Genomic DNA, 27,829 nt, shown 5'->3' with positions numbered 1-27,829 from the left:
AATGATTGGAAACTAAATGAGGGGATTGAAACCCAATTCCTGAGGTAAATAGCCAGGTGGGGGATTGCCAGAAGGGACCATGACACCCATATATCCCCTCACCTTGAATTCCTCCATATACCTGTCTCGTAGTCTCTTAAACTTCACTAGTGTATCTGCCTCCACCACTGACTCAGGCAGTGCATTCCACGCACCAGCCACTCTCTGAGTAAAAAACCTTCCTCTAATATCCCCCTTGAACTTCTCACCCCTTAACTTAAAGCCATATCCTCTTGTACTGAGCAGTGGTGCCCTGGGGAAGAGGCGCAGTACTTCCTTTTTACTTTTTTTTTAGTGAGGTGCACACATGACATGGTGGCACAATGAGGTATAGCATTCACATAATTCTACACATAACCCATAATGAATTATGTAAACAATAAAGAATGCTTGATTAAACAATATACTGCCAACAATATCTCTTGAAAACCAAGCTTCCCTATACCTGTTATTTTTACCTTTTATTCTGACAGGCACATACAATCTTTGTACTCTCAAACTTTCACTTTTGAAGGCCTCCCACTTATCAAGTATGCCCTTGCCAAAAAACAGGCTGTGCCAATCCACACTTGTCAGATCATCTCTGATACCATCACAATTGGCCTTCCTCCAATTTAGAATCTCAACCCACAGGACCAACCTATCTTTTTGCATATTTGCTTTGAAATGATTGGAATTGTGGCCACTGGATGCAAAGTGTTCCCCTACATAAACTTCTGTCACCTGACCTATCTCATTCCCTAATAGCAGATCCAGTATCACATGGTCTCTTGTTGGGACAGAATTCTACATACTGATGAAGGAAACTTTCTTAAACACATTTGACAAACTCTATCCCACCTAATCCTTTTACAGCATGAGAGTCCCAGTCAATACATGGAAAGTTAAAATCACCTACTATAGCAACCTTATGTTTCTTGCAGCATTCTGTGATCTCTCTACAAATTTGTTCCTCTAAATACCATGGGCTAATAGGTAGTCTGTAATTTTGCTGTATTAACATGGTCATACCTCTCTTATTTTTTATTTCAACCCATAATACCTCACTAGACAAGTTCTCCAGTCTGTCCTGATGGAGCACTGCTGCGACATTTTCCCTGACTAGTAATATCACCTCCTCCTTTAATCCCTCCCACTCTGTCATGTCTAAAACAACGGAACCCTGGAATATTGAGCTGCACGTCCTACCTTTCCAGTAACTAAGTTCATGCCCTGAATTCATCTGCCTTTCCTACGATACTTCTTTCATTGAAATATACGCATCTCAAGACACTAGTTGCAACATGCCCAATATTCTGATTTCCAATTTTGTCTGAGTCTTACCAAAATGTGTCACCACAACCTCTCCATTAACTGTTCTGGCACTCTGGTTCCCATCTCCCTACAACTTAAGTTTAAATCCCACTCTGCAGCATTAGCAAACCTTTCTATTAGGATATTAGTTCCCCTCCAGTTCATGTACAAACTGTGTCTTCTGTACAGGTCCCACCTTCCCTTTGATTCTGGTGCTCAGCTACTCCAGAGCCTGTCTGACACTGGACTGAGGTGGAACGTGCACCACTACCTGAATGATGGCAAAAAAACTCCCTCGGCAGATAAAATGGATGACACTTGGCTCCTAGATGCTGCAGGTCAGGTGAGTAGGACTGAGTCAGAACCACCATGTCTGTGCACCATGATGAGTTAATCATAAAGCATACTCCACTTCCTCTACCTTTAAAAATTGAGCTGTTCTGTCTTTGTGAAGAATAGTGAATCCACCGGGCTACAGCGATGCATCCAAAATGACAGGGGATAGCCTTGTTTCCATGAAGTAAAGAACACAACACACCCTGATGTCCCTCTGGTACTGCAATCTTGCTCTGTGATCTTCAATTTTATTTTCCTGAGACTGTACGTTTGCCAGCAGGGTGGTCAGGAGTGGGGCTCTAAAGCCTCTGAGTTTGAATCATACCTGCAGACTAGCTTAGCTTCCATTTTCTTAAAAGTGAATTGCACTCGCAACCCAAATCTGCCATCTACCGATATCTGGAGTCTGCTGATATCACTAGACTTGAGCATTGATAGAATTTTGAGCATCTTAATATATTGTTGCTTACTGAAGTACATATGGCTCGGTCTGTGGATCTCAGCTGTAGTAGTCCTAACTGGGAATATTTGATGATTCCCATTTGTGGTGAACTACATATACCTGTCTGGACACGCCCCCTGCTGACTGCTCCTGTGGTTCCTCCCACAGACCCCTATATAAAGGCGATTGAGGTCTGAGCCCGGCCTCTCTGTCTCCAGGATGTAGTATGGTGGTCAACCACTGCTTGTTCCTTCTTCCAGTCAATAAAAGCCGATATCTCGCCATTACGTCTCAGAGAGAGTTATTGATGGTGCATCAATTTTATTGACTGGAAGTTTTAAAATATGGAAAAAATTTTACGTCCAGAAAGATTGGATTTGGACCCCCAAGACCCTGAAGCAGCTCTTGCCTTTGAACTCTGGCTTGCATGCTTCCACTCATACTTGGAGGAGGTTCGTGCAACTGAACCCGCTGTTATGCACTGAATTCTCCTCTCGAGAGTCGCCCCAAAAGTTTATTCACTTATCAGAGGCCTGCCGACCTACGAAGGGGCACTGGACGCCCTCAAAAGACAATACCTGCGGCTGGTGAACACCGTCTACGCAAGACATCGCTTAGCTACGCGACAACAGCGGCCTGCAGAGTCGAGTGACGAGTTTCTCCGAGCCCTACAGACACTCGTCAGGACTTGTGACTGCAAAACGCTCACGGCGGAACAGCATGCGGAGCTGCTAGTACGAGACGCCTTTGTTACAGGAATTAAGTCAGTGTATGTGTGCCAGCGGCTGCTGGAAAATGCCGATCTTACCTTACGCTCGGCAATCGAGACGGCCGACACGCTGGAGGCTGCTCTGCACAACGCTGACGCTGTCCAGCCGCGCGATTCCCCGCCGGTTCTGTGGACACCTCAGACCCCGCCGCCGCCGGTTCCCGCGAGCGAATTCACCAATGCCGCTGCCAGTCGCGATTCCACGAACTCCCCGAACCCGACCACGGCTGCGGCCAGTCAAAAGCCCGCGCAGTGTTACTTCTGCGGACTTGAAAAGCACCCCCGAAAACACTGCCCGGCCCAAGAAGCGACCTGCTCCAGCTGTGGGAAGAAGGGCCATTTCGCCAAGGTCTGTAAGTCTAAAACACGAGCGGGGTCGGGCAGCGTTGCGTGTGAGACATGGGGGCTGCTATCTTGCATGCCCGGATATGGGCGGCCATCTTTGTCGGTGTCAATATGCCCCGCCCCCGACCCACCAGTGTTTACCGGGCACCAAGACGGCTCAACTCTGGCCTCCGTAACCCTCGACCAAATTGCCCCACACCAGCTTGCAAGGTCAATGATGGACATCCTGGTGGAGGGGCACAGGACTAGCTGCCTGTTTGACACGGGCAGCACTGAGAGTTTTATTGACCCGGACACAGTGCAACGCTGTGGACTCGTGACACGGCCGGTAAGTCAGAGGGTCACCTTGGCTTCTGGGTCGCATTCCACAGACATCCGGGTGGGTTGTCTAGCGACATTGGTGGTGCAGGGCACAGAATATCGGGACTTTGCGCTACTGGTCATGTCTCAACTGTGCGCGCCTGTGCTATTGGGGCTGGACTTCCAGAGCCATCTCGAAAGTGTGACTATGGCATATGACGGGCCCCTCCCACCACTCACTGTCAGGAATCCTCAGTTTGGTGGGACTTCGTCACATACCCCGCTACTGACCACACACACACACCGACCCACACATCCCACCCTGCACCATGCCGACAGCTGCGCTACCGACACCACTTGCAGCCTCTCCACCCTCAAGATCCCTCCCCCACCGCTGTTTGCCAACCTGACCCCCAACTGTAAACCTGTGGCAACTAAAAGCAGGAGGTACAGCGTGGGGAACAGGGCCTTCATTCAGTTGGAGGTGCAGCGGCTGCTCGGGGAGGGGATCATTGAGCCAAGCACAAGCCCTTGGCGGTCCCAGGTGGTTGTTGTTCGGACTGGGCAGAAAAATAGGATGGTCGTGGACTATAGTCAAACCATCAATAGGTTCACGCAGCTTGACGCGTACCCCCTACCCTGCATCGCGGATATGGTCAACCAGATAGCTCAGTACAAGGTGTACTCGACAATAGATCTGAAATCCGCTTATCACCAGCTCCTCATCCGCCCAGAGGACCGCCCCTACACCACCTTCGAGGTGGGCGGCAGGCTCTATCACTTCCTGCACGTCCCATTTGGTGTCACAAATGGTGTCTCAGTCTTCCAGAGGGAAATGGACCGGATGGTGGACCAGTGCCAACTGAAGGCCACATTTCCCTATCTGGACAACATCACCATCTGTGGTTGCGACTGGCCGGATCACAATGCCAACCTCCAACGATTTTTCCAAGTGGCCGAAGCCCTGAACCTTACTTATAATAGGGACAAATGTGTGTTCGGAACCAACCGACTCGCTATCCTTGGGTATGTCGTGGAAAACGGGGTCATTGGCCCTGATCCCGACCGTATGCGCCCACTGTTAGAACTCCCTCTTCCCACCACTCTCAAAGCCCTCAGACGGTGCCTGGGCTTCTTTTCCTATTACGCCCAATGGGTCCCCCATTACGCAGACAAGGCCCGCCCCCTGGTCAAGTCTACCACTTTTCCCCTCTCTGCTGAGGCCTGCGCGGCCTTCAGCTGCATTAAAGGGGATATTGCCAAAGTAACGATGCATGCAGTGGACGAGACCATTCCCTTCCAAGTAGAGAGTGACGCCTCCGATTTCGCGCTTGCTGCTACCCTCAATCAGGCAGGCAGGCCAGTAGCATTTTTTTCTCGTACCCTTCAAGGCTCTGAAATTCGGCACTCTGCGGTGGAGAAAGAAGCCCAGGCCATAGTGGAAGCTATTAGGCACTGGAGGCACTATCTCATCGGCAAAAGGTTCACCTTGCTGACCGACCAGCGCTCGGTTGCGTTCATGTTCAGCAACCAACAGCGGGGCAAAATCAAAAATGATAAAATTTTGCGGTGGAGAATAGAACTCTCCACCTACAACTATGATATCCTATACCGGCCTGGCAGACTCAATGAGCCCCCTGATGCCCTATCCTGGGGAATGTGTGCTAGCGCACAGCTCGACCAGCTATACGCCCTTCATGCACATCTTTGCCATCCGGGGGTCACCCGATTTTACCATTTCGTGAAATCTCGGAACCTGCCGTACTCCCTGGAGGACATCAGGATGATGACCAGGGACTGCCAAATCTGCGCTGAGTGCAAACCGCACTTCTACCGTCCTGAAACGGCGCAACTTGTCAAGGCCACCCGCCCTTTTGAGTGACTGAGTGTTGACTTTAAGGGCCCCCTTCCCTCCACCGACCGCAATGTCTATTTTCTCAATATTATCGACGAGTACTCGCGGTTCCCCTTTGCCATCCCCTGCCCCGACACCACTACCACGTCCGTCATAAAAACCCTGCGCCAGCTCTTCACTCTATTCGGATATCCCTGCTATATCCACAGTGATAGAAGGTCCTCCTTTATGAGTGACGAGCTGCGCCGGTACCTGCTAGCTAGGGGCATTGCTACTAGTCGGACCACGAGTTATAATCCCTGGGGAAATGGACAGGTGGAGAGGGAGAATGCCACAGTGTGGAAGGCCACACTTTTAGCCCTTAAGTCAAAAGGGTTGCCGGTCTCTCGATGGCAGGAGGTCCTCCCTGAGGCACTCCACTCCATCCGCTCCCTGTTATGTACGTCCACCAATGCCACCCCTCACGAGCGCCTATTCTCTTTTCCCAGGAAGTCTGTCACTGGGACCACCCTACCAGTTTGGCTGACGTCCCCAGGGCCAGTGCTGCTCCGGAAACATGTGAGGAGTAATAAATACTCCCCGCTGGTTGAGAGGGTTCACCTTCTACATGCAAACCCCCAGTATGCCTACGTGGTCTTACCTGATGGGTGGGAGGACACGGTCTCCGTCCGCGACCTGGCGCCCGCAGGAGCAGCAGACCACTACCCCGAACACTCCACGGTAACTATGAACCCCGTACCCGAGGTGACACTGCGCACACCAAGCCCTACACAGACTCCTCACGACACTCATATACCGGGCGTCTCGTACGCGTATATTCCAGGCGCCTCGCACACGCGTGAGGGATCACTGACGCCTAGTGGGCTGACACCTCCAGTTAGGCTGGAACCAGCACAACCTCCGTCTCTGGTGCAATCACCACCGGCACCAGTGCAATCACCACCATCAGCATCTGTGCAATCACAGCCGGTACTACATAGATCGCAGCGACAGATTCGACCACCTGATAGACTTAACCTGTAAATATACTTGTAAGAAACTTCACCACATGGGGACTCTCTTTTAAAACAAAGGGGGGGTGGGTGAATGTGGTGAACTACATATACCTGTCTGGACACGCCCCCTGCTGACTGCTCCTGTGGCTCCTCCCACAGACCCCTGTATAAAGGCGATTGAGGTATGAGCCTGGCCTCTCTGTCTCCAGGATGTAGTATGGTGGTCAACCACTGCTTGTTCCTTCTTCCAGTCAATAAAAGCCGATATCTCACCTTTACGTCTCAGAGAGAGTTATTGATGGTACATCACCATTGGAGCGGCACACAGAGTCACCACTTAATGGCGCCATATTGAAGACCATCCTTTACTTCTTCAAGATGCTAAAGAAATTTGGTATGTTTTCATCGAAAGTTACCAATTTTTATTGAAAGCATCCTACCTGGTGTGGTGTCAGCTCTGCCCAAGACTGCAAGAAACAGCAGAGAGTGGTGGACACAGCTCAGCACATCATGGAAACCAACCTCACCTCCCTGGATCCGTCTACACTTCTCAATGTATCAGTAAAGCAGCCAGTATAACCCAAAACAACACTCAGAAGACACAAAAGCCTGAAAGCACTTAACACCAGGCTCAAAGGTAATTTTAACACTGCTGTTATAAGTATATTGAATGGTTCCTTAGGATGTTAAGATGGACTCTTGACCTCATGATCTACACTGTTGATATTGGACCTTATTGTCTACCCACATTGTACTTTTTCTGTAACTGTTGCACTCTATTCTCCAATCTGTTATTGTTTTACCTTGTATACCTTAATATACGATATAATAATTTGTTCTGTTTTACCAGCGTGCAAAACAAGCTTTTCGCTGTACCTTGGTACATGTGACAAGAATAAACTAATTCCACTTCCAATCAACAATTCGTTCAGTTCACTTCTAATGGTATTTCTTGTGAAAATCAACAATGCAGAACAGATGTGCCCTTTTTGTTATTTGATTTTTGATCTTGATGCCAAAAATATTTGTGTAAAGCTGAAAGCTACCATTGTGCAAAAATATCAGCACCAGAGTAAAAAATCAATACATACAGGCATTGAACTGTTACTCTAGCACTGTTTGACTGTGTTGCAGACCAGCAGCAGGTCACACACATCAGTGCCGAGAAACAGGATTCCAACTGGGGTACTAAAAAGGGCTGTATTCACTGTTACTGTCAAAAGAGATCTACCAAAAAAAACTGCAAAACAAATTTGCACCCAGAGATGTGCTAAATAGAGAGTTCACTCAATTCAGTAGCTATCAGTGTTGTCAATCTGAGGGTGTGTCAGCAGTTAAAGTTAGACTCACCACGGTAGCTGGAAGGAAGTAACACATTTTATGGTTGACAAGGAGGAGAGAGACTCTGTGAGGGAGTCAACTTCAACATTCAGTCAAAGGAAATATGCAAGATCTGGTCAATAAGTATCTGGAGGGCAGACCTGTGTGCCAAGGGGCTTGAAGAACTGCAAGGGCCACCATAAGAAGAACCTGGCAATATTTGTCTGTTACAGGCATTGCAATCCATACACAATGCAGCAATGTGAAAAGATATACTGGGTGTTATGCCTGTAGTTTGGAAATCCTCAGCATAAAGCATAGCTTTTCATAGAAGTTTGAATTACTCATGAGTGGCTACTCATCAAGAAATGCAAAGACATTATAAGCAAGTTAGGTAATTAAACACTTATTCATACGATGATTAGTCCAAATAAACTTGAAAGCAGGATATAAGTGATTTTATGCATTATTTAGGCTCCACTGCTAAATTATTAGTGCACTATATTGGCAGAAATAATTGCAGAATGGTGTGGAATGCTTGGCTTACACTCGGGAGTATGGTTTTGCAGGGCCCTTATGGCTATCCCTGTATCAGGGAGCTACTCCTAGCCTGTGTTAATAGTGCTTCCTTCTGCACAGCAAGGAAAGAATTTCTCTGTTTCAGTGTCAAAGTTCTCTTACCTGATTCTTAAGTGGCTAGCAACTCTAATCACTCTTGGCTGGCTATCTATGTTCCTTTCACGACCACTTAGAGTATCCACCAAGAAAATACGCCTGGTTAAATACCAACTATTTATCATGTCATCTGTGATTCAATAAAAATGAATTAAAAGTTGAACTTGAAATTCAGTTCAAAATCAAACATGAATTGTTCAGCATTCCTGTCATATCCATTAAACCCCCAATAATTTGGCATCCAATTGTTCAGAAATTCTAATGACTTAGGCTTGTTCACTGGTATAAAATATGAGGCAGGAATCCTGATTGTGGAACAATTGCACAGTTGGAGCTAGAGCTGGGTCTAGAGCATCAGGATTAGAGATATGGATTGGTTTGCAGCCAAAGCAAATTTCCTGCTTCACCAGGTTGACTAGAAAAATTATTATACCATCGTGTAACATGTAAAAAACGTAAAATAAAATGGGCAATGAAAATAACATTCAGTAGTCTGGAAAATCTGCTGGTGCCACACTATTAAAGCCTTAAGAGAGACAGATAATTGAAATTTTACTATGTTGGGAATAACTATCAGGAAATTGTGAAAATGCACGCCATGATTTTCAGGCTATTAAAATTAACCTTCGTAATCTCACAGCCTAGAGATTCTGCAATTTCCCAGCAAACATTCACAATAGACATTAAGAGTACTAACATAGAAAATCCCATGCAGAAGCTTTTCTTTTCATGTTCAATGTGTTATAAAATGTTCGGTTTTACACAAGTGCTTTTTTTCCAATTAATTTTACTTTAATTCCTTTTGTTTGTTTTTTTTTCCAACTGAACCAAAGGCTGCAGTTCTGAAATCTCTGCTATTGCATTATTCAATTTACTGCTAAAGGGGATCTGGCATTATCCAGTATAGATCACATCTCCATTTTTGTTACTTTTTGTAGGAAATGCCATGATTTTGGTGAACTCTTCCTATGATGCCTTGATTGACATTAAAAATTCTTGTGACCTTCTCTTATACTGTTGTAGTTTTACTTCTGACATTGTTGGACTGGCTTCTATGACTGGCTTCACAGTTATACTTGTAATGAACATCAAATCCAGCAAACATATATCAAGTAGGGATGATGTCTAAAGGATGTTCAATTTGCTAATATAATTTTGTTACAAATAGTTCTTTAAAAATAGGGCTTCTCTAAAGTTAAACATGAATATGGAATATGAGGTTCTACTCTCTCCCTTTATTCAAAGTAAATAATTTGAAAGTCAAGAACATATAGATCTGACCACTGCCATTCATGCTTAATTTAACTTATAACAAAGGTAATAAATGATGAAAGGCCATTGAACAGTTGCTATCTGAGTATTGACACCATTTTCTGTTTTTATTTGTAATAAATATGTCCAAGGTTTGTAGTCACAAGTATAATGGATTGCACATAAAAGCAAATTAAGATTGATATCTTTTGGGCCAAACATTATGTCACAGTCCAGTCCGTGGATTCATCATTCCAGTTACTTCCTTTTTCCTCTTTTCCATTGGGTGCCTTGATTAAGGCACCTGATCTTCATTTTGTACCGGCAAAATAAAGGCTCCGGGTTACAGTGGTTTTTGCTGGACCGTTACCAGAAGTTCATCACTGGCATCCAGTCAACAGAAACGAGTCATCTCACCGTAGCCACTGCGACTATGCTCATCCCAGGACCGCCGAGATTTGTGGACTCTAGTTGCTTCAGTGCCTGAGGCTGCTGAGCGAATTTAGTCGCATTTGTGTCCAGCTGAGTTGCCGGCTGTTTTGCCACTGCTCCAAGTAAGGTACGAATTCTGAATTCAGTTTGCTGCTACTCTGAGCAAAGATACGAATGGACTGTCGTTGTGTGCTTTTTCTCTCCTCATTGTCCAAGTCCTCTCCAGCTGAGTAGGTCCGGCCATTTGCTGCTACTCCAAGATGGGTATTCTGTCTCTTCGTTGTCCAAGTCCAAGCTCGTGGTCTGAGTCCAAGTCCAAGTCAAGATCCAAGTTCCGAGTCCAAGCCGAGGTCCAGGTTCCGAGTCCAAGCCGAGTCGAGTCCAGGTTCCGAGTCCAAGCCGAGGTCCAGGTTCCGAGTCCAAGCCGAGGTCCAGGTTCCGAGTCCAAGCCGAGGTCCAGGTTCCGAGTCCAAGCCGAGGTCCAGGTTCCGAGTCCAAGCCGAGGTCCAGGTTCTGAGTCCAAGCCGAGGTCCAGGTTCTGAGTCCAAGCCGAGGTCCAGGTTCCAAGTCCAAGCCGAGGTCAAGGTTCCTAGTCCAAGCCGAGTCGAGTTCAGGTTCCGAGTCCAAGCCGAGGTCCAGGTTCCGAGTCCAAGCCAAGTTGAGTCCAGGTTCCGAGTCCAAGTCGAGTCCAAGGCAAGTTCAAGTCCATGTTCCTTGTCCAAGTCCTAGTCCAGGTTTTATCAGTTTGTTATCCAATGTTTACATCCATGTTGACATTTTGTCCTTGCTCCCTGGCCTTCCTAGTAACTATCAATAAACCCAGTTCTGTTTATACTACCTCTGTGTTGGTATCCTGCAGTTGGGTCAGCTCCCATCGCCCCCTTGTAACACATTATCGTCCAATCCCAGAAATAAATATAAATTGAGTAATTTGGTAAATGATGGAATAGTCTTTTCCTTTTTATTTCATTGCAATGGTAAATTAAGTGAATTGGAATTTAGGAAATGTATAAAGATTTATAAGCTAAAACCATTTTGTTAGGAGTTGCCTAGGTTTAACTTCTGTTCATAGTTATATGGCCATACACTCCACTGAAGCTCATACGAAATTAAACATGATCAAATAACACACAAATAAATGTAATCATGATCACACTTTGAGATTATTTGCAGTTAAAGTTTAAATAAAATAAAACAACTCAGTCATCACATAATATAATGGAAAAGCAAAACAGATTAAAATCAAGAGAAAGCTCTATTTCAATAGTTTTCATAACACCTATTGTTAAAATAACATTTGAAAAAATGTTTTTAATTTACTTTGCTGTACTGTTAAAAGCTGCACATAATTGAGAGAGTATTTCCACCAAAAATCCAATGATACTTTCCTTGGGATAGATTTGCTGTATGTAACTAGCTTAATCAGAGGAATCTGCAGAATAAACATGAGTAATTCAACAGAACACTATGCCTACCTCGATTTACGAATTTTCCATTATATTGAAGATTTAAATTACGAACTGCGATAGCTCTTAGTTTATCCTCACCATCCTCCCCTTTGTAAAGTAGGTAAATGTCATAAAAGTAAGTTTCACCATATGTGGATAAAAGTTTCGAAACAGGAAGTGTACACTGTCCAAAAATTAAAATATATAAATTAAAACTGGTTACAGTACCTATATATTTTTTGAAGGCAAATAATTGATACATGTTACATTAGAACTTCCTTAACACCATCCAGTTTAGGTGCTTTATTTCGCAGTGTAAAGTTTAACATGTTTTTATCAGTTTGATTATTTATTCCCAATTTGCCCGAAGAGTTTTATTATTCCTCTTGCAAAACACCACCCTCCAATGTTTTAATGTCTCATTATGCTTAACACTGTGACTGGAATTCTTCAATGACCTACTTGCAATCTTTTCTCCTCTTGTTGTCATGTACAGCTGTTCATGAAGATCTGTATTATTTTAGAACATGTTAAGCTCCACCATCTTTATGTATCTCAGTTTCTCATTTTTAAATTTATCAGCAGTCTTCCAGCTTTTAATTTCTACAATTTCCTCTAGATCACATCATTACTTTCATTTTTTCAGCATGTCTATCTTTCTGTTTCTGTGTCCCTCACCTAACATTCATCAATAACCTCCTAAGTGTTCTCAGTGGCTGCTAATGTTGAATGAGTGATCTTTAGGGGGTGGGTTTTCAAGTTCAAGTTCAATTGTCATTCAACCATACATGAACACCCATTAATACAGCCAAATGAAACAGTGTTACTCCAGGCCTAAAGTACAAAACACACTACCCACAGTTTTACATAGCACATAAGACACAAGTAAAATACAGTCACACAAAAAAAATAGTCCAAGTCCCTGAATCCATTAATGTTGCAGTTAAATACATCTTGTCTTCTGTTGAAAGAACAAGAAGTGGCAAATGAAATACAATGTGGGAAAGTGCATGGTCATGCACTTTGGTGGAAGAAATAAACGGGCAAACTATTATTTAGATGGGGAGAAAATTCAAACTGCAGAGATGCAAAGCGACTTGGGAGTTCTTGTGCAAGATACCCTAAAGGTTAACCTCCAAGTTCAGTCGGTTGTGAGAAGGCGAATGCAATGTTGGCATTCATTTCTAGAGTATTGCAATGAATGACTGAAGGTGGACATAAGTGCAGGACACAGACATGTAGGTAGCATTAACAGAAGTGTGTTTATTCATAGTTGCAAGGAAGGCCGAAGAACGAGGATTAGATGCTTATGTGGACATGAATGTTGGACAACAAACCAGAGGAGCCTGGACCCGGACTTGGACTCGGACACGGAGCCTGGACCTGACCCTGGACACGGGGCCTGTACTTGGACACGGAGTCTGGACATGGAATTAGAATAGTGGCAAACGGCCTGTAATACTCAGCTGGACACGAGACAGTAAAACCAAACACTCGACAGACAATTCGTATCTTGTCTCAGAGTTGTGGTAAAATGGCCTGCAATACTCAGTTGGACACGTAAAGACAAAACCAAACAATGACAGACAATTCGTATCTTGACTTGGAGTAGCGGCAAATGGCCTGCAATCCTCTGCTGGACATGAGATGACAAAACCCAGCAACAACAGACAACTCGTATCTTGACTTGGAGTAGCGGCAAATGACCTGCAATCCTCTGCTGGACATGAGATGACAAAACCCAGCAACGACAGACAACTCGTATCTTGGCTTGGAGTGGCGGCAAGCAGCCAGCAATTCTCAGCTGGACATGAAAATGACAGAATTCCCGAAGCAATTTAGGGTCCACTATTCTCAGCAGTCAGGAACGTGCATTGCCCCACTGGCTGAGGTGACAGTTCAGCCCCGAGTAGATGTAAACTGGAGATTTTATGTTCACGGTTCGGATGAGAATCAAGTGCCTTAATCAAGGAGCCTGGTAAAACTTGGGGAAAAGAAAATTAACAGAAATGAGGAGTTAACGGACCAGACTGTGACATAGAAATATAGAATATAAGAGCAGGGATGTGATGTTGAGGCTCTATAAGGCACTCGTGAGACCACATTTGGAGTATTGTGTGCAGTTTTGGGCTCCTTATTTTAGAAAGGATATACTGATTTTGGAGAGGGTGGAGAGAAGATTCAGGAGAATGATTCCAGGAATGAAAGGGTTACGGTACGAGGAACATCTGCCAGCTCTTGGGCTGTATTCCCTGGAGTTCAGGAGAATGAGGGGGATCTCATAGAAACATTATGAAAAGGCCTGAACAGATTAGATATGGCAAAGTTATTTCTCATGGTAGGGGATTCTAAGGCAAGAGGGCACGATTTCAGGATTGAAGGACATCCTTTTAGAACTGAGATGCGGAGAAATTAGTTTAGTGAAGGGGTGGTAAATTTGTGGAATTTGTTGCCACAAGCAGCTGTGGAGGCCAAGTCATTAGGTGTATTTAAGGCAGAGATAGATAGGTTCTTGATTAGCCAGGGCATCAAAGGGTATGGGGTGAAAGTAGGGGAGTGGGGAAGACTGGAAGAATTGGATCAGCCCATGATTGAATGGCGGTGCAGACTCAATGGGCCGAATAGCCTGCTTCTGCTCCTATATCTTCTGGTCTTATGGTTTAACAGTGGAGGGCAGCACTGTCTCCACCATTTATGTTGCACCACACTGCACCCAGCAGTCCAGCAGAGAGCACCGACTCTCGCCTCTCTCCGGGGTGGCTGCAAACAGGCGACACCATGGCTTGAGCCATAGTCCTCACTACGACTGAGACCGAGCAGCTCCCCTGCAGTCCACCCCCACCATTCGCCGACAAACAGTGAATTGGGCTTGCAGAATTCCACATCAACCATATTCAACGGGGTCTAATGTTGACAAGAAAAGCAACTAAGATGATCACTCGCTGTAAGACTGCGCATGGCCTTAGTGCACCAACATCTCTCTAACGCAGGCAGCAGCATGATCCACACGAAGTCCAGCTTCTTTAGTTTCTATGCCAATTAGCAACTCACTGACAGGGTAGACCTGCAGTACTTTAAGTTCTTAGTGTACAGCAAGGTCCTGTGATTGTAAAAGTATGTTTTTTGAAAATACTTTTGGTTGGCCCCATAGAAGCCACTGTGTCCGAACACACCACCGTCTTATCGGAAGTGCAGTTTGTGCTTAGGGCTAAAGGTAATAGGCACCCCTAAGACTTTAATAAGATAATTATTAAGATAATTTAGTAATTATCTTAATTAGTAAGATAATTTAGAAAGTTCACAAAAAAATAAAAGTGAGTAAAAACCCAATGCCTTGACATTGTGTTGCTGACTATCCTCAAGGAATGGCTGTGACATCATCAAGTATTCAATGTCATGGGGGCGGTGGATGCTGTGTGTATTTTACTGACTGAAAAGGGGTGAAAAATGCTGTTTACAGTTTTATGAATAATTTATTCAACTAATCAAGTATATAAATTTTAAATAGTTCAAACAGGATGCAAAAGCAAATTGTAAAATTTTATTTATTTAGATACCCAGCGGATTAAGACATTCTGGCCCTTTGAGCTGCACCGCTCCGCAACCCCTGACAATCTCAGTTTAACTCTAACCTAATTACAGGACAATTTACAATGACCAATTAACCTATCTGGTATGTCTTTGAACTGCAGCAGCAAACTGGAGTTTCTGGGGAAAACCCACACATCCCCCGGGAGGATGTACAGAGATTGCTTACAGATGATGCTGGAATTGAACTCAGAACTCCAATGCCTGAGCTGTAATAACATTGCACTAACCATTATGCTCCCATACAGCCCAATAAAAATAAATAAATGTTAATCATGAAGATATTACTTACTGTCAATGCTAACATTTATTGCCCATCCCTAAATGACCCTTAATAGGTGTTGCTGAGCCAAAAGTCAGCATAGGAGAGCAAAATAGAAGTGGTAGAGGCAGATACTGTAACAATGTTTAAAAGATGAATAAACTCTTTTTGGGCTTCTAGCCGGATACAGGTATCGATTTTAACTGACATTTTGATGACAAACTCTGCCACCTTCTTCAGGGATGATGCCTGGGCCATCCTCCTGATTGGTTAGTCGTCATCCAATCAGGTTTCCGCTGTCCCACCTTGTTTACAATGGAATTCCAGTTCTTACAGTGAGACCTTCAATTTTGTTAAAATTCTTTTCCTCCAGTTTTATTTCAATATCTTCCTTCACCAGGTGATCCCAAAAGCCACTGGCATGGCACAATAGTTTTGCGCCGTCAAAGTCAATCCTGCGGCCACTACGAATGCAGTGTTCTGCTACCGTCAATTTCTCCATGTAACCCAAAATGTTACACTTCCTGTGCTCCTTGATGCAGTTTTCCTCCATGTGTCCCGACCCAATATACGCTGCTCCACATTCACAGGGAATCTAGTAAATGTGAGCCATCCTGAGTCCCAGGTCATCTTTGAACTACATACACTGTGATTTAAGCTTCCCTGCTGGTTTGTGGATGTTGTTAATCCTGTAATTCTTCAAGATCCCAATGATCCTTCCAGAAATGTGGAAATATAAGGAAAACAGGTGGTAGTGATGAGCAGAAGGAACCTGTTGGCAGAACTTGTCATCGAAACGTTAGTTAAAATCGATACTCATACCCAGCTGGAAGCCCGAAAGAGTTAATTCATCATACATGCCATGAAAGCACTAGATCCTTTCTCGGTGTTTAAAAAATAGTTAGATAGGTACCAGATAGGAAATGTGTCCGGGGGTATGAGCTTAAGTGGGCATATAATATCAGCAGAAACAGGTATCTGTCACATTTCAGATTCTAAATAATTTACTCAGTAATACTGAGATAATAAAAATACTGTTGATGTACATATTAATATAAATTGCAAATATGACATACAGTTGAAAATACAACAGTATAATATACCGGCACTGTCATAAATATTGTGTACTGCATTGTAGCAGAGTGTTCAGAAGTCTCACCACCTGGGAGAAGACACTGTTACCCAGCCTCACAGCTCTTGTTCTTAAACTGCGGTTCCTCCTGCTTGGAGGAAGAGATCATGGGATGGATGGGAGGGGTCCTCGACAATGCTGAAGGCTCTACAAACTGTTCTTCTGGTATATGTCTTGTATGGGGCTGGCAGGTAGGAGAGAAACCCCGATGATTCTCTCACAATCTGTTAGAGTCATAGAATACCACAGTACAAAAACAGGCTTGTCGGCCTGTTTTAATCTGTGCTGGAACATTAATCTGCCTAGTCTCATTGCCCTGTTGCAAGGAATGTCTTGCAATTCCCATACCAAATGATGATACAGCTGGTCAGGACCCCTGGATGGTACTCCAGTAGAATATAATTAGCATGGGGATGGGGAGTCTCGCTCACCTCATTCTCCTCAGGAAGCGGAGGTGATGCTGTGTTTAGGTAGTGTTGAGGAACCAGGTGTGATCATTGGTGATGTGCACTCCAACAAACTTGGTGCACTGGACTCTTTCCATGGAGGAGCTGATGATATGCAGTAAGGAGAAGTCAGCCTGCATCATTCTATGAAGTATAAAGCTGAGGTAGAAAATATCCATTGCTGTATAAATGGATATTTTCTACATTTGTATCATGAATACGGTAGTTCATTGTTGGAAAACAATATGAAATAAACAGGTTTGAACTTTACAACCCTTAGCATAGCACCTTTGTTAGCTGTTATCAATAAATAAACATTAATCATGCTCACACTTTGTTGATATGTGGTTCCAAAAATATAAGCAGCATTCAGCTTCGATATGGTATCAGGACACAACTGTAAAATCAATAATTAAACAATCAAACAAATCGGCATATACATGATGCCACTATTACAAAGGTACAAAATATTTTTGTTGCAGAATTCAAGAATTTCTCCGAACTTTCACTGACCTGTGCTTTTGTGATGCAAATAATAATCAAGTTAGCAGTGCACACAGATAAAATGGACAAAATAAAGGGAAAAGTAAAATCTTGTCTGACAAATTTATTGGAATTCTTTGAAAAATAACAGGTAGAATAGACAGAGGAGAGTCAATGGATGCTTACTTGGATTTTCAGAAGGCCTTTGACAGGTACCACACAGGGCTACTTAACAAGAAAAGAGCCCATGGTATTACAGCAAAAATACTAGCATGGATAGAAAATTTGCAGACTGGTAGGAGGCAAAGAGTGGGAATAAATGGGGCCTATTCTGATCGGCTATTAGTAACTAGTGGTGTTCCGCAGGCATCATTATTGGACCACTCTGCTTGTATTATATCTCAACGACTTGGAGAATGAAATTGATGGCTTTGTGGTAGAGTTTGCAGATTATACAAAGATACGTGGAGAGCCAGGCAGGGTTGAGGAAGCAGGGAATCTGCAGAAGGACTTGGACAGATTAGGAGAAAGGGCAAAGAAGTGGCAAATGGAATACAGTGCAGGGAAGTGTATGGTCACACACTTTGTTGAAAGGAATAAAGGCGTAGACTATTTTCTAAACCGGGAAAGAAATCAAAAATCAGAGGTGCAAAGGGACTTGTGAGTCCTTGTGCAGGATTCTCTAAAGGTTAACTTGCAGGTTGAGTCAATGGTAGGGAAGGCAAATGCAATGTTAGCATTCATTTCAGGAGGACTAGAATATAAGTGACTTTATTAAGAAGTGTTGCTGAGGCTTTATAACCACATTTGCAGTATTTTGAGCAGTTTTGGGCCCCTTATCTAAGAAAAGGTTTGCTGGCATTGGAAAAAGTATGGAGGAAGTTCTTGAGAATGATTCCAGGATTGAAAGGGTTAAAGTATGAGAAGCATTTGACTGCTCTGGGTCTGTACTCGCTGAAGTTTAGAAGAATGAGGGTATCTCATTGAAAACTGAGCTGGGAAAACAGAGACACCTCCTTCTCCCTTATTAGGGAGAGAGTGAGCCTGTGGTATGTCATATACCAGATGAAACGCAAAGTCTTTGGGTAACTGCAAGTCTGTGTCTTTGTTACTGCTTTGCTCACGCTTGAGTGCTCGGTGGCGGGTGCCAATACATTTTTTTTGCCGGTGGGGGAGGGGGTTTGTTGCTTGCTGCTGCTTACGTGTGAGAGGGAGAGGAGCTGGGGGGGACATTGGGGTTCCAACATTTAACTGTCGTTCACACTTTGGGGCATTCCTGCTTTCATGGTTGATTGCTAAGAAAAGGCATTTCAGGATGTATATTGTATACATTTCTCTTACATTAAATTGGACCTTTGAACCTATTGAATATTGGAAGGCCGAGATAGAGTGGATGGGGAGAGGATGTTTTCTATAGTGGGTGAGATAATGTTTTCCAGTAATTTTTGAGTAATACTGTAAAAACAATCAAAAAAACACAGGATAAGTTGTTAATATCCCTTGTGCCAATGGGTTGTGAGCATTTGCTCGAGACTGCCTTGATGTTGGGAATGGCACGCAAGGGTCTTCAAGTGGCACCTTCCTTCCTCAACGTTTCATTGATTAGCCACTACATCTCCGGAGGACCTGACAATGACTTCTAGCATTCCAGAGTTACTCCATGTTGTGTCCTCCCACTCTCTTGATGCTGTCTTGGAGCCCTCGCTTGACCCAAAGCCATTGACTGCTTCTTGCTGCTGCCTCTGATGACTTGCCTTAGATTTTTCAGCAATTTGATGGTGGATGCAGCTATAAATCCTCTACACCCCACATTCAATGAACAAACTTTGCTTCTCCAGCCCTGTCGCTGAGCTTCAGCTGCTATATCTGCATAGCTTAGCCTCTTGTGCTCATACGCTTCAGCCACTGAATCCTCCCATGGTACTGTGAGTTTCACGATGTAGAGTAGACAATCTGTAATGAATTGGACCAGAGAACCAAGTCTGGCCTGAGGTTGGTGGTACCAACTTCTGGTGGAAAGACATCCGCCAGCAATTTTCCAGTCATGGACCATATTCATCTGTCCTGTTTCTGGCTTAGTAGGTAGATTTGTTGGTCTTTTTGCTCCCTCCCAGACGAATGCTGCTGTTGTCAGAGTGTTAATTGTTCTAGGGGACAAGGAGTTGGTTGCTATCCTCTTGGTCCTGATTACCAATGCCAGACTCTTCAAGACCTGGTTGTGATGCCACGGGTATCTGCCTTGTGTGAGGCTGGTTTTGCAGCTTGCTAGGATATACTTGAGGGTTGTCAGAATTGAGTACAGGGCACAAATTAGGTCCTTACCAAACCACTGATGGAGGCTTTTTTTGTGTGGGAAGCACATCATATGTAGCTCTGATGAGAAAGCTAAGTCTGTTTGCTTCCATCTCCCATATGTCCTTCCAGCTGATTTTCCTCTTCTCAATGCTTTCCCACCATATCCATTGCCCCTGCGTAGCCAGGGAGACAGCCTTTGCACTTCTGTCTGACTCTTCCTGTCATCACACTTCCTTGACAACCATCTTCTTTCCCCCTGGAATTGTGACCTTGTGCCAGGTAGGTCTACTTGCTGTCAGACCAAAGCTATATCTGCCCTGTAGGACTTGCCTCACAATGTCTCTATGCCTAAGTTGCTGTTGCTTGGTGTACCACATCAGCTGGGGTCCATTTCCACACAGATGATAAGGTCCATGCAGCATTACTGATGATCTTGTCACAAGAGTCTTTGAGTGTCATCTGTATTAGTACCTTAGAACACTTGAATTCCTCTGTAAGGCTAGTGAAAGGTAGTTCAAGGACTCCTTTACCACAGAGACTGATGTTACTGATACACCTTGGGACACTGAGCCACTTCTTTATGAATGTGATGGTTCGCTCGAGCTTCTTCACAGTTGTTAGTGGGACCTCTTAGACAGTGAGTGGCCACATCACCGGGGAGGAATCCAAACTGTAAGCACCAGACCTTCAGTTTTCCAGGTAGCATGGTCTTCTCGATGTTATCCAGGCCGTTGGCGATGTGTTGCTTTAGTTGTTGCACATGCTCTTCGTCCATGAGGCAGGCATTGTACCATCTACCCAGACTTTTGATAGGCTGTTCAGACACTGTTGGAATTGGGTCATCACTGATGAAGAACTTTATGTCTTTCAGCATTTCCTTGAATATGGAGAAGCTCTGTGACTTGCTGGGTTTGATTACATTCTAGCCCACTTGATGTTTTCCAAGTAGTCGCTTGGTGCATGTTACAGTAGTGGTCAGTGTTGTTACATTGTCCATGTACATCCTGATAGGGAGGAGACGAAGTCCAGCACTTGTTCTTTCACTGCCTACCACCCATCTTGAAGCCCTGATAATGACCTCCATTGTGAAGGCCAGAGGTGGAGATTGTGAACCTGTCATAATGCCTACTTCCAGTCTCTGCCAGGTTATGGTAAAATCTAATGTTGTGAAGCAAAATTGCAGGGCTTGGATGTACAATTTCACCAGTGTTGTGATGGACTCTGGTATCTGGAGGAATCAAACGTTTCCCGGAGGAGTGCATGGGGAATTGAGCCAAATGCATTGTCAAGGTCCAGGAAGATCACAAAGGGATTTCTTTTGTCCTTCCTAGCTGCCATATCTGGTGCCATATCATGCTTGTATGTTCCAAACACCCGGGGAACCATGGAATTCCTGCTTTCTGTACAGATGTATCAATGTACTTGTTCCTCTCCAGTTAGCTGGCCAACCTCTGTCCTTTTACAGTGAAGAGGATTTTCCCCTTGATGTTTAGAGGCAGATTAGTCGAAACTGACTGATGCTTTCAGCATCTTTTTCTTTTGGAATCAGGACACTGACAGCCCTTTGCCTATTGTTGTTCGCATAATTCAGTATGGGTTATAAATATGTGAATAGTGTATGTCATCAAGGCACCATGACATATATGTATGCTTTATTAAAAGCTAAGAACAAAGTGGGCATGTTTATTTCCAGGTCCATACTTTTCTTTTGATTGGTTTTACATTTTGGAGTTAAAAAACATAGCACCTAGGACACAAGTAGAGCCTCAGAATAGAGGGACGTCCATTTAGAACAGAGATGAGAGGGAATTTCTTTATCCAGAGAGTGGTGAATCTGTGGAATTAATTGCCAAAGATGGCTGTGGAGGCCAAGTCATTGAGTATATTTAAAGCGGAGGTTGATAGCTTCTTGGTTAGTCGGGAGAAGAAGGTTGAGAGGGATAATGAATCAGCCATGATGGAATGGCGAAGCAGACTTCATAAGCCGATTGGCTTAATTCTGCTCCTATGTTTTATGGCCTTAAAATCTGACAGCAGCTTCTGGAGTATACCATACCCAATTAAACTAAAATGCAGAAATTGTAGTTTGCTGCTCTGTCACATGGGAATCTTCCTCCAATATAATCAGTGGAAATCAAGAAACATTCATAAGCTCACTTCAGTATAAAAACTCTTAAAATATCTTGTCTTTTTAAATCTGCTATCAGCAGATTTAATTTGGCATTTTTTGACACTGATCAATAGAAAAAAACTCTTTTGTGTCAAAGCGAAAACAGATCTCTACAAAGTGATCTAAATTGATTACAAATATAAAACACAAATTAATTGATTGCATAAGTATTCACTCCTTTAATAGGACAGAGAAAATCATCACTGGTGCAGCCAATTGGTTTTAGAAGTCACATAATTAGTTAAATGGAGATCACTTGTGTGCAGTCACGGTGTTTCAATTGATTGTAGTAAAAATACACCTGTATCTGGAAGGTCTAACTGCTGGTGAGTCAGTATCCTGGCAAAAACTACATCATGAAGACAAAAGAATACTCCGAGCAGCTCCGTGAAAAGGTTATTGAAAATCACAAGTCAGGAGATGGATACAAGAACATTTCCAAGTCACTGAATATCCCTTGGAGTACAGTTAAGTCAATCATCAAGGAATGGAAAGCATGTAGCACAGCATAGAACATAGAACAATACAGCACAGTACAGGCCCTTCAGCCCACAATGTTGTGCCGACCCTTAAACCCTGCCTCCCATATAACCCCCCCCACCTTAAATTTCTCCATATATCTAAATCTGCCTAGATAGGCTGTCCTCAAAAACAGTCACTGTGCAAGAAGGGGACAAGTGAGAAAGGCCACCAAGAAACCTATGACAATTCTGGTGGAGTTACAAGCTTCAGTGGCTGGGATGGGAGAGACTGCACAAACTATAATTACTGCTGGGTGCTTCACCAGTTGCAGCTTTATGGGAGAGTGGCAAAGAGAAAGCCACTATTAGAAAAAAAACTCAAATGAAATCTTGGCTAGAGGCCACGTGGGAGACTGTGAAATCAGCTGGAAGAAGGTTCTGTAGTCCAATGAAATCAACATGGAGCTTTTTGGCCATCAGACTAAATGCTGTACATCATCAAAAACACATCCATCCCTACTGTGGAGCCTGGTGGTGGCTGCATCATACTGTGGGGACACTTTACTACAGCAGGTCCTGGAAGGCTTGCGAAAGTAGAGGGTAAAGTAAATGCACAAAATATGGGGAAATCCTGAAGAAAAACCTGATGCAGTCTGCAAGAGAATTGTGACTTGGGAGAAGATTTTTTTTCCCCAACAAGACAATGAGTCAAGCATAAAGCCAGAACTACACAGAAATGGTTTAAGAAAAACAAAATTAATGTTCTGGAGTGGCCAAGTCAGAGTCCAGACCTCAATCCAATTGAGAATTTATGGCTGGGCTTGAAAAGGGCTGTTCACTCATGATCCCCATGCAATCTGACAGAGTTTGAGCAGTTTTGTATAGAAGAATGGGGAAAAGTTGCAGTGTCAAGATGTGCAAAGCTGATAGAGACCTAGCCATACAGAGTCAAGGCTGTAATTGCTACCAAAGGTGCATCTACTAAGTACTGATTTGTAGGGGGTGAGTAATTATGCAATCAAATATTCTGTAATAAATTTAAAGTAATTTATAGAAATATGTTTTCACTTTGACACGAAAAGGTCTTTTCTGTTGATCAATGTCAAAAAAGCCAAATTAAATCCGCTGTGATTCAATGTTGTAAAACAATAAAACATGAAAGCTTTTGGGGGGGGGGTGAATACTTTTTGTAGGTACTGTAATGTTCAAAGTGCATTTATTATCAAAGTATGTATAAATTATACAACATTGAGATTTATCTCCTTGCGGACAACCACAAAATAAGAAACCCAAAAGAACCCATTAAAATAAAATCCATAAAAAATCCAATGTGCAGAGAGGGGAAAAAAACCAAATTGTGCAAACAATAAAAGCAAGCAAATAGCATTCAGAACATAAGTGAGTCCATATACATTAAGTCTGGAGCAGCCACAGGAGGCCCACAGCCTCTGTCTCAGTTCATCACATAGGAGAGGAAAACGTCAGAAATCCCCCAAACACAAAGCCTGGTGCAGCTGGAGAAGGCCCATATCCTCAGCCTCAGTGCACTGGAGAGTGGTGCAAATGCCACGGAGCAACAAGCCGAACCGGCCCAACCCACGCCTCCAGTCCTGACACCTTGCCTTTTCAATCTATCTGGCCCAGCATATAAATTGCCCAAACATCGGGCCGTTCCTCACTCTTAAGAGCCAGGCCCTTTTGCATCGATAAGGTCTGGGCCTGGACCCTGCTGCCATGTTCCAGCTGCAAATAACCCTTTCAAATTGGCCTGCTGCTTAGATCGATCAAACCTCACTTTTGCTTTAGGTGGATGGGCTCCAAAATCTCCACCAATCTGACTTTTCTCCACTTTGTTCGTTCCAACTCTGTCTCGAACCTGCCTCAACCTTGCTCCCATCACTTCTCCTCGAATGTGCCTTGCCCTTACTCAGACCCACATGCCTCGATCTTTGAGTCAGCTTCGCCTTCACTTGACTCTTCATTGTTTGCGGTGATTGTAATATTTTACAAAAAAGTATTATTATGAAAGTATTTAGTTGTACTTCTTACTTTGAGAACCACCAGTAAGTTACTGCCTGCCTTCAGGAGCACCATCTTAAAACAAAAGTATTATAATGTATAGAGCATATACTGTACAAATTTTTGGGAACACAACCAGTAACTTGTACTTGGAAAGGCCCTCTACTGCAACTTGCTACACTGATCCATATCAATAAGCTGGAAGAAACAGCATGATTCAAAGGCCATGACTGGTGACTTGGAAGACTCACATTCAAGAGAAGATCCAGGTAAATGTGCTTTTCGACATTAAATAATAATCATATGATTATACAGGGAACATTATTTTAAAATGCTTTAAAATAAAACAGAAACATTATTAAGGTTCAATAGATCTCATTAACTGATTCTGAAATCTTGACAAATAATTCAATTGGAAATATTGTACTAGAATTCAACTCATTTTTTCAGACATCCAAATTGGAAATATGAAGTGTTACAGGTTTATTGATGAATAGAGAATTATCAAGCTATATTTTATGTAATTATATTAGAAATATTACCTGCAAAGTACCTCCAGTTACTTTTTCCCATTTAAGAAAATAACCACGAGCATCATATTTGGCAAGGATAAATTGTAATTCCATATGCTGCAAGCAGTAAAACATAAACAATGAAAAAGAAGCAATCACATTCACAACTTACAAAACTGCTTGTGTTTAAGGTGAAGGGTGTTGTGCAATAAATCTCAACACCTGGCCAGGTATCAGCTGCTGATGAAAAAAAATAGCTTTGATAACTGAAGTGAAGAATGTTTGGCCAACCTGGCTGAATTTTATTAAGGAGCTTGGTGGATTGATGGCGAAATCTTGAACATTGCCTATATAGAGTATGCAAGGTAAGGCAAGGCAAGTCCATAGGATAAACCTTACTGACAAATGCTCACTATCCAGAAGAAATAACAACGGTTCCTTTATCTTAAACTACGTAGCAAGAAGAATGGAACAACTTGTTATCCAGGTACGTTAGAATCTAATGTCTTAGGTGATCTAATGGTTTGTTGTTGCGTAATTAAAAGATAGTGACATAATTGTGCAGCCAGAATTACAGTGTCAATGGTTGTAAATATTTTAGACTGGGTCCATGCCTCTAAAGTACATTGGAAGACAATACTAAAATGATAAACCAACTGAGAAGAATCAATACATTCAGAAGGAGAAACCATGAAAGTAACGTACAACTTCACTAGCTGCTTGCTTAACCTGGTCTATTAAAGTTGTATTTGCTTGGACATTGTGCCTGCTTTGTTTAATGCATGTGGTATGCAAATATCATGTTATTTGAATACAGTGGCACTAATTTCCTTCTTCAAACTGGTTTAAGGATCATTTTAAAATCCTTGACATTCCTGTTCATTATCAGTTCCACTCATTAGAATTTTCTTCAATCTCTAACACACAGATAAAGATTATAAATGAACTCAGTAAATACTATAAATAAATCAGTTTTGTGCATTCAACTAATGACTAGATTTATTTGTGACATGTGCATCAAAAATATCACAACTTACAGTGAAATACAATAATTGTATCAATATGCAACACTTGACCAAGGATGTGCTGGGAGCAGCCTGCATGTCTGTCACAGCCTGTCACCACACTTCTGGTCCCAACATAGCATGCCCACAACTTAGTAACCTTTACAATGATATCTTCGGAATGTGGAAGTAAATCCATGTTGTCATGAGGAGAACGTACAAACTCCTTATATATAAACAGTGGCAGGAATTGAGTATCTTCTGTCTTTGCCTATACTAATCTCCTGATGATTCTCCCCGATGATTGCCATATGGGAAATGGCAAATTGCTGGCCTGTGCAGCTTTGGAGGACAATCTCGATCTGCTCTAGGTCCAAAGGACATAGTTTCATATTAAAGCATTTAAGCTTGAGGTCCAACAGTCTCAGTTGATTGACCAGCAAGATATATGCAAGGTAAACAGGGAAAAGAGCTGAAATGTTATTCTAAGTGGCATTTTAAGTGTAGGGAGTCTCTTCTTGTTTCCTGGAACTTCTGAAACTCTTCCTAGTTTTTTTTGTTTCATTTTAAAGACCTGGGCATTCATTGGCAAGGCCAGTGTTTATTGGCATCTAGAGAAGTGGTAATAAACCATTTTACTTATCAGGTCCAAATATGATGGTAATGTTCAAGATTTGGATGTGGGAATGAAACGTAATATTTCCAAGTTGGCAGCATTGAAGAGTGAAGTGGATTTCAAAGTGATTTACATAAGGTGGGCAAGTGGACAATTGCATGGCAGCTGCACTGTAATGTGAGATGATCTACTCTGATTCTAAATTGGAAAGAAAGATTATCTCTGAAGCACAAGAGGCCTGTTGTGCTTGTATATCAGTTTGCTGAAAGCAAGTGTTTAGGTGCAACAAATCGTTAGGAAGGCAGTTGGATTTCATTGCAAGAAGATTTGTGCCTATCTTGCTGCAGCTGTGCAAGCCTTAGTGAGATCCTACCTAGAATTCTGTGTGCTGTTATGAACACTTAATCTAAGAAAGGATGTTTTTAGCATGGAGAGATCGCAAAGAAGGCTTTCAAAATTGATTCTTATGGCTGCAAGACTGACGGATGAGGAGAAATTGGGCCAATTTGGTATAGTATATTCACTGGAGTTTGGGAAAATGAGAGGGAATCTCATTGAAACCTATACAATTCTAAACAGACTAGATATTTGTGGTGCAGGAAGGAATGAAAATTATATAAACCTTGTGAACTGAAGGGATAATTGATAGAGATCATTGATGGTTGTTCTGAGAGTAATGAATTGATCAGCAGATGAGGTTTCTGGGCACAGCTGATGGGTTGGAGATAGATTGAGTTCACTCATCTTGAAAACTCACGTCAGATCACGAAAACTCTTCCTGCACTATATTCATGCCCTTGGAGCTAGCTACTCTCATGGTACTGATTATTGGAGTTAAGGTAAGGGACTGGAAAGTTAGAAGGGATTTGAGGAAAGATTTTTTTCACTCTGTAGATGCCTGGAATCTGAAACCCACTGTCAGTGGGGACAGGGGAGGCTGAAATTCTCATAATATTTAAGAATATTTTATTCAATATTTAGCTGAGCACTTGAATTGCACAGGTATAAAAAACTACTTGGAAAATGTTGGTAAATGAGATTAATATAAGTGGTTGCTTGATAGTCATACAAACATAAGGGGCTGAAGGTGGAGTCTTTAGGACTTCATTACCTCATGCCTCCCTGTAGTTACACAAATCTTGACTGTACTTCTCACTAAACATGTTCAAGTATTGGCAGCAGTGATAGGGGACTCTGTGAATGCAGGAGGAAAGAAACACGGATGGTAGTTTGCCTCTCAGGTACCAGGGTCCGGGATGTTTCTGATCATGTTCACGGTATCTTGAAGTGGGAAGGAGAACAGCCAGAGGTCATGGTACATATTGGTATCAACAACATAGG

At 43.1% G+C, this 27,829-nt stretch overlaps 1 protein-coding gene across 1 annotated transcript in view; it reads right to left on the bottom strand.

The window, feature by feature from the left end:
- The window catches only part of tmem67 (transmembrane protein 67), a 162,310-nt gene that overhangs the window by 92,628 nt on the left and 41,853 nt on the right, over positions 1-27,829 (bottom strand). Inside the window, exons 10-13 of the mRNA XM_073044800.1 lie at positions 24,899-24,985; positions 17,260-17,325; positions 11,528-11,684; positions 8,376-8,499 (exon numbers count right to left, since the gene is read on the bottom strand). Of these exons, the coding sequence (XP_072900901.1) occupies positions 8,376-8,499; positions 11,528-11,684; positions 17,260-17,325; positions 24,899-24,985 (434 nt within the window). The remainder of the gene's footprint in view (positions 1-8,375; positions 8,500-11,527; positions 11,685-17,259; positions 17,326-24,898; positions 24,986-27,829) is intronic.

Source organism: Hemitrygon akajei, chromosome 1 (genome assembly GCF_048418815.1).
Source record: "Hemitrygon akajei chromosome 1, sHemAka1.3, whole genome shotgun sequence".
NCBI lineage: Eukaryota > Metazoa > Chordata > Chondrichthyes > Myliobatiformes > Dasyatidae > Hemitrygon > Hemitrygon akajei.
Note: the sequence above shows the minus strand (reverse complement) of the source record. Positions and strands in the feature narration are given on the sequence as shown.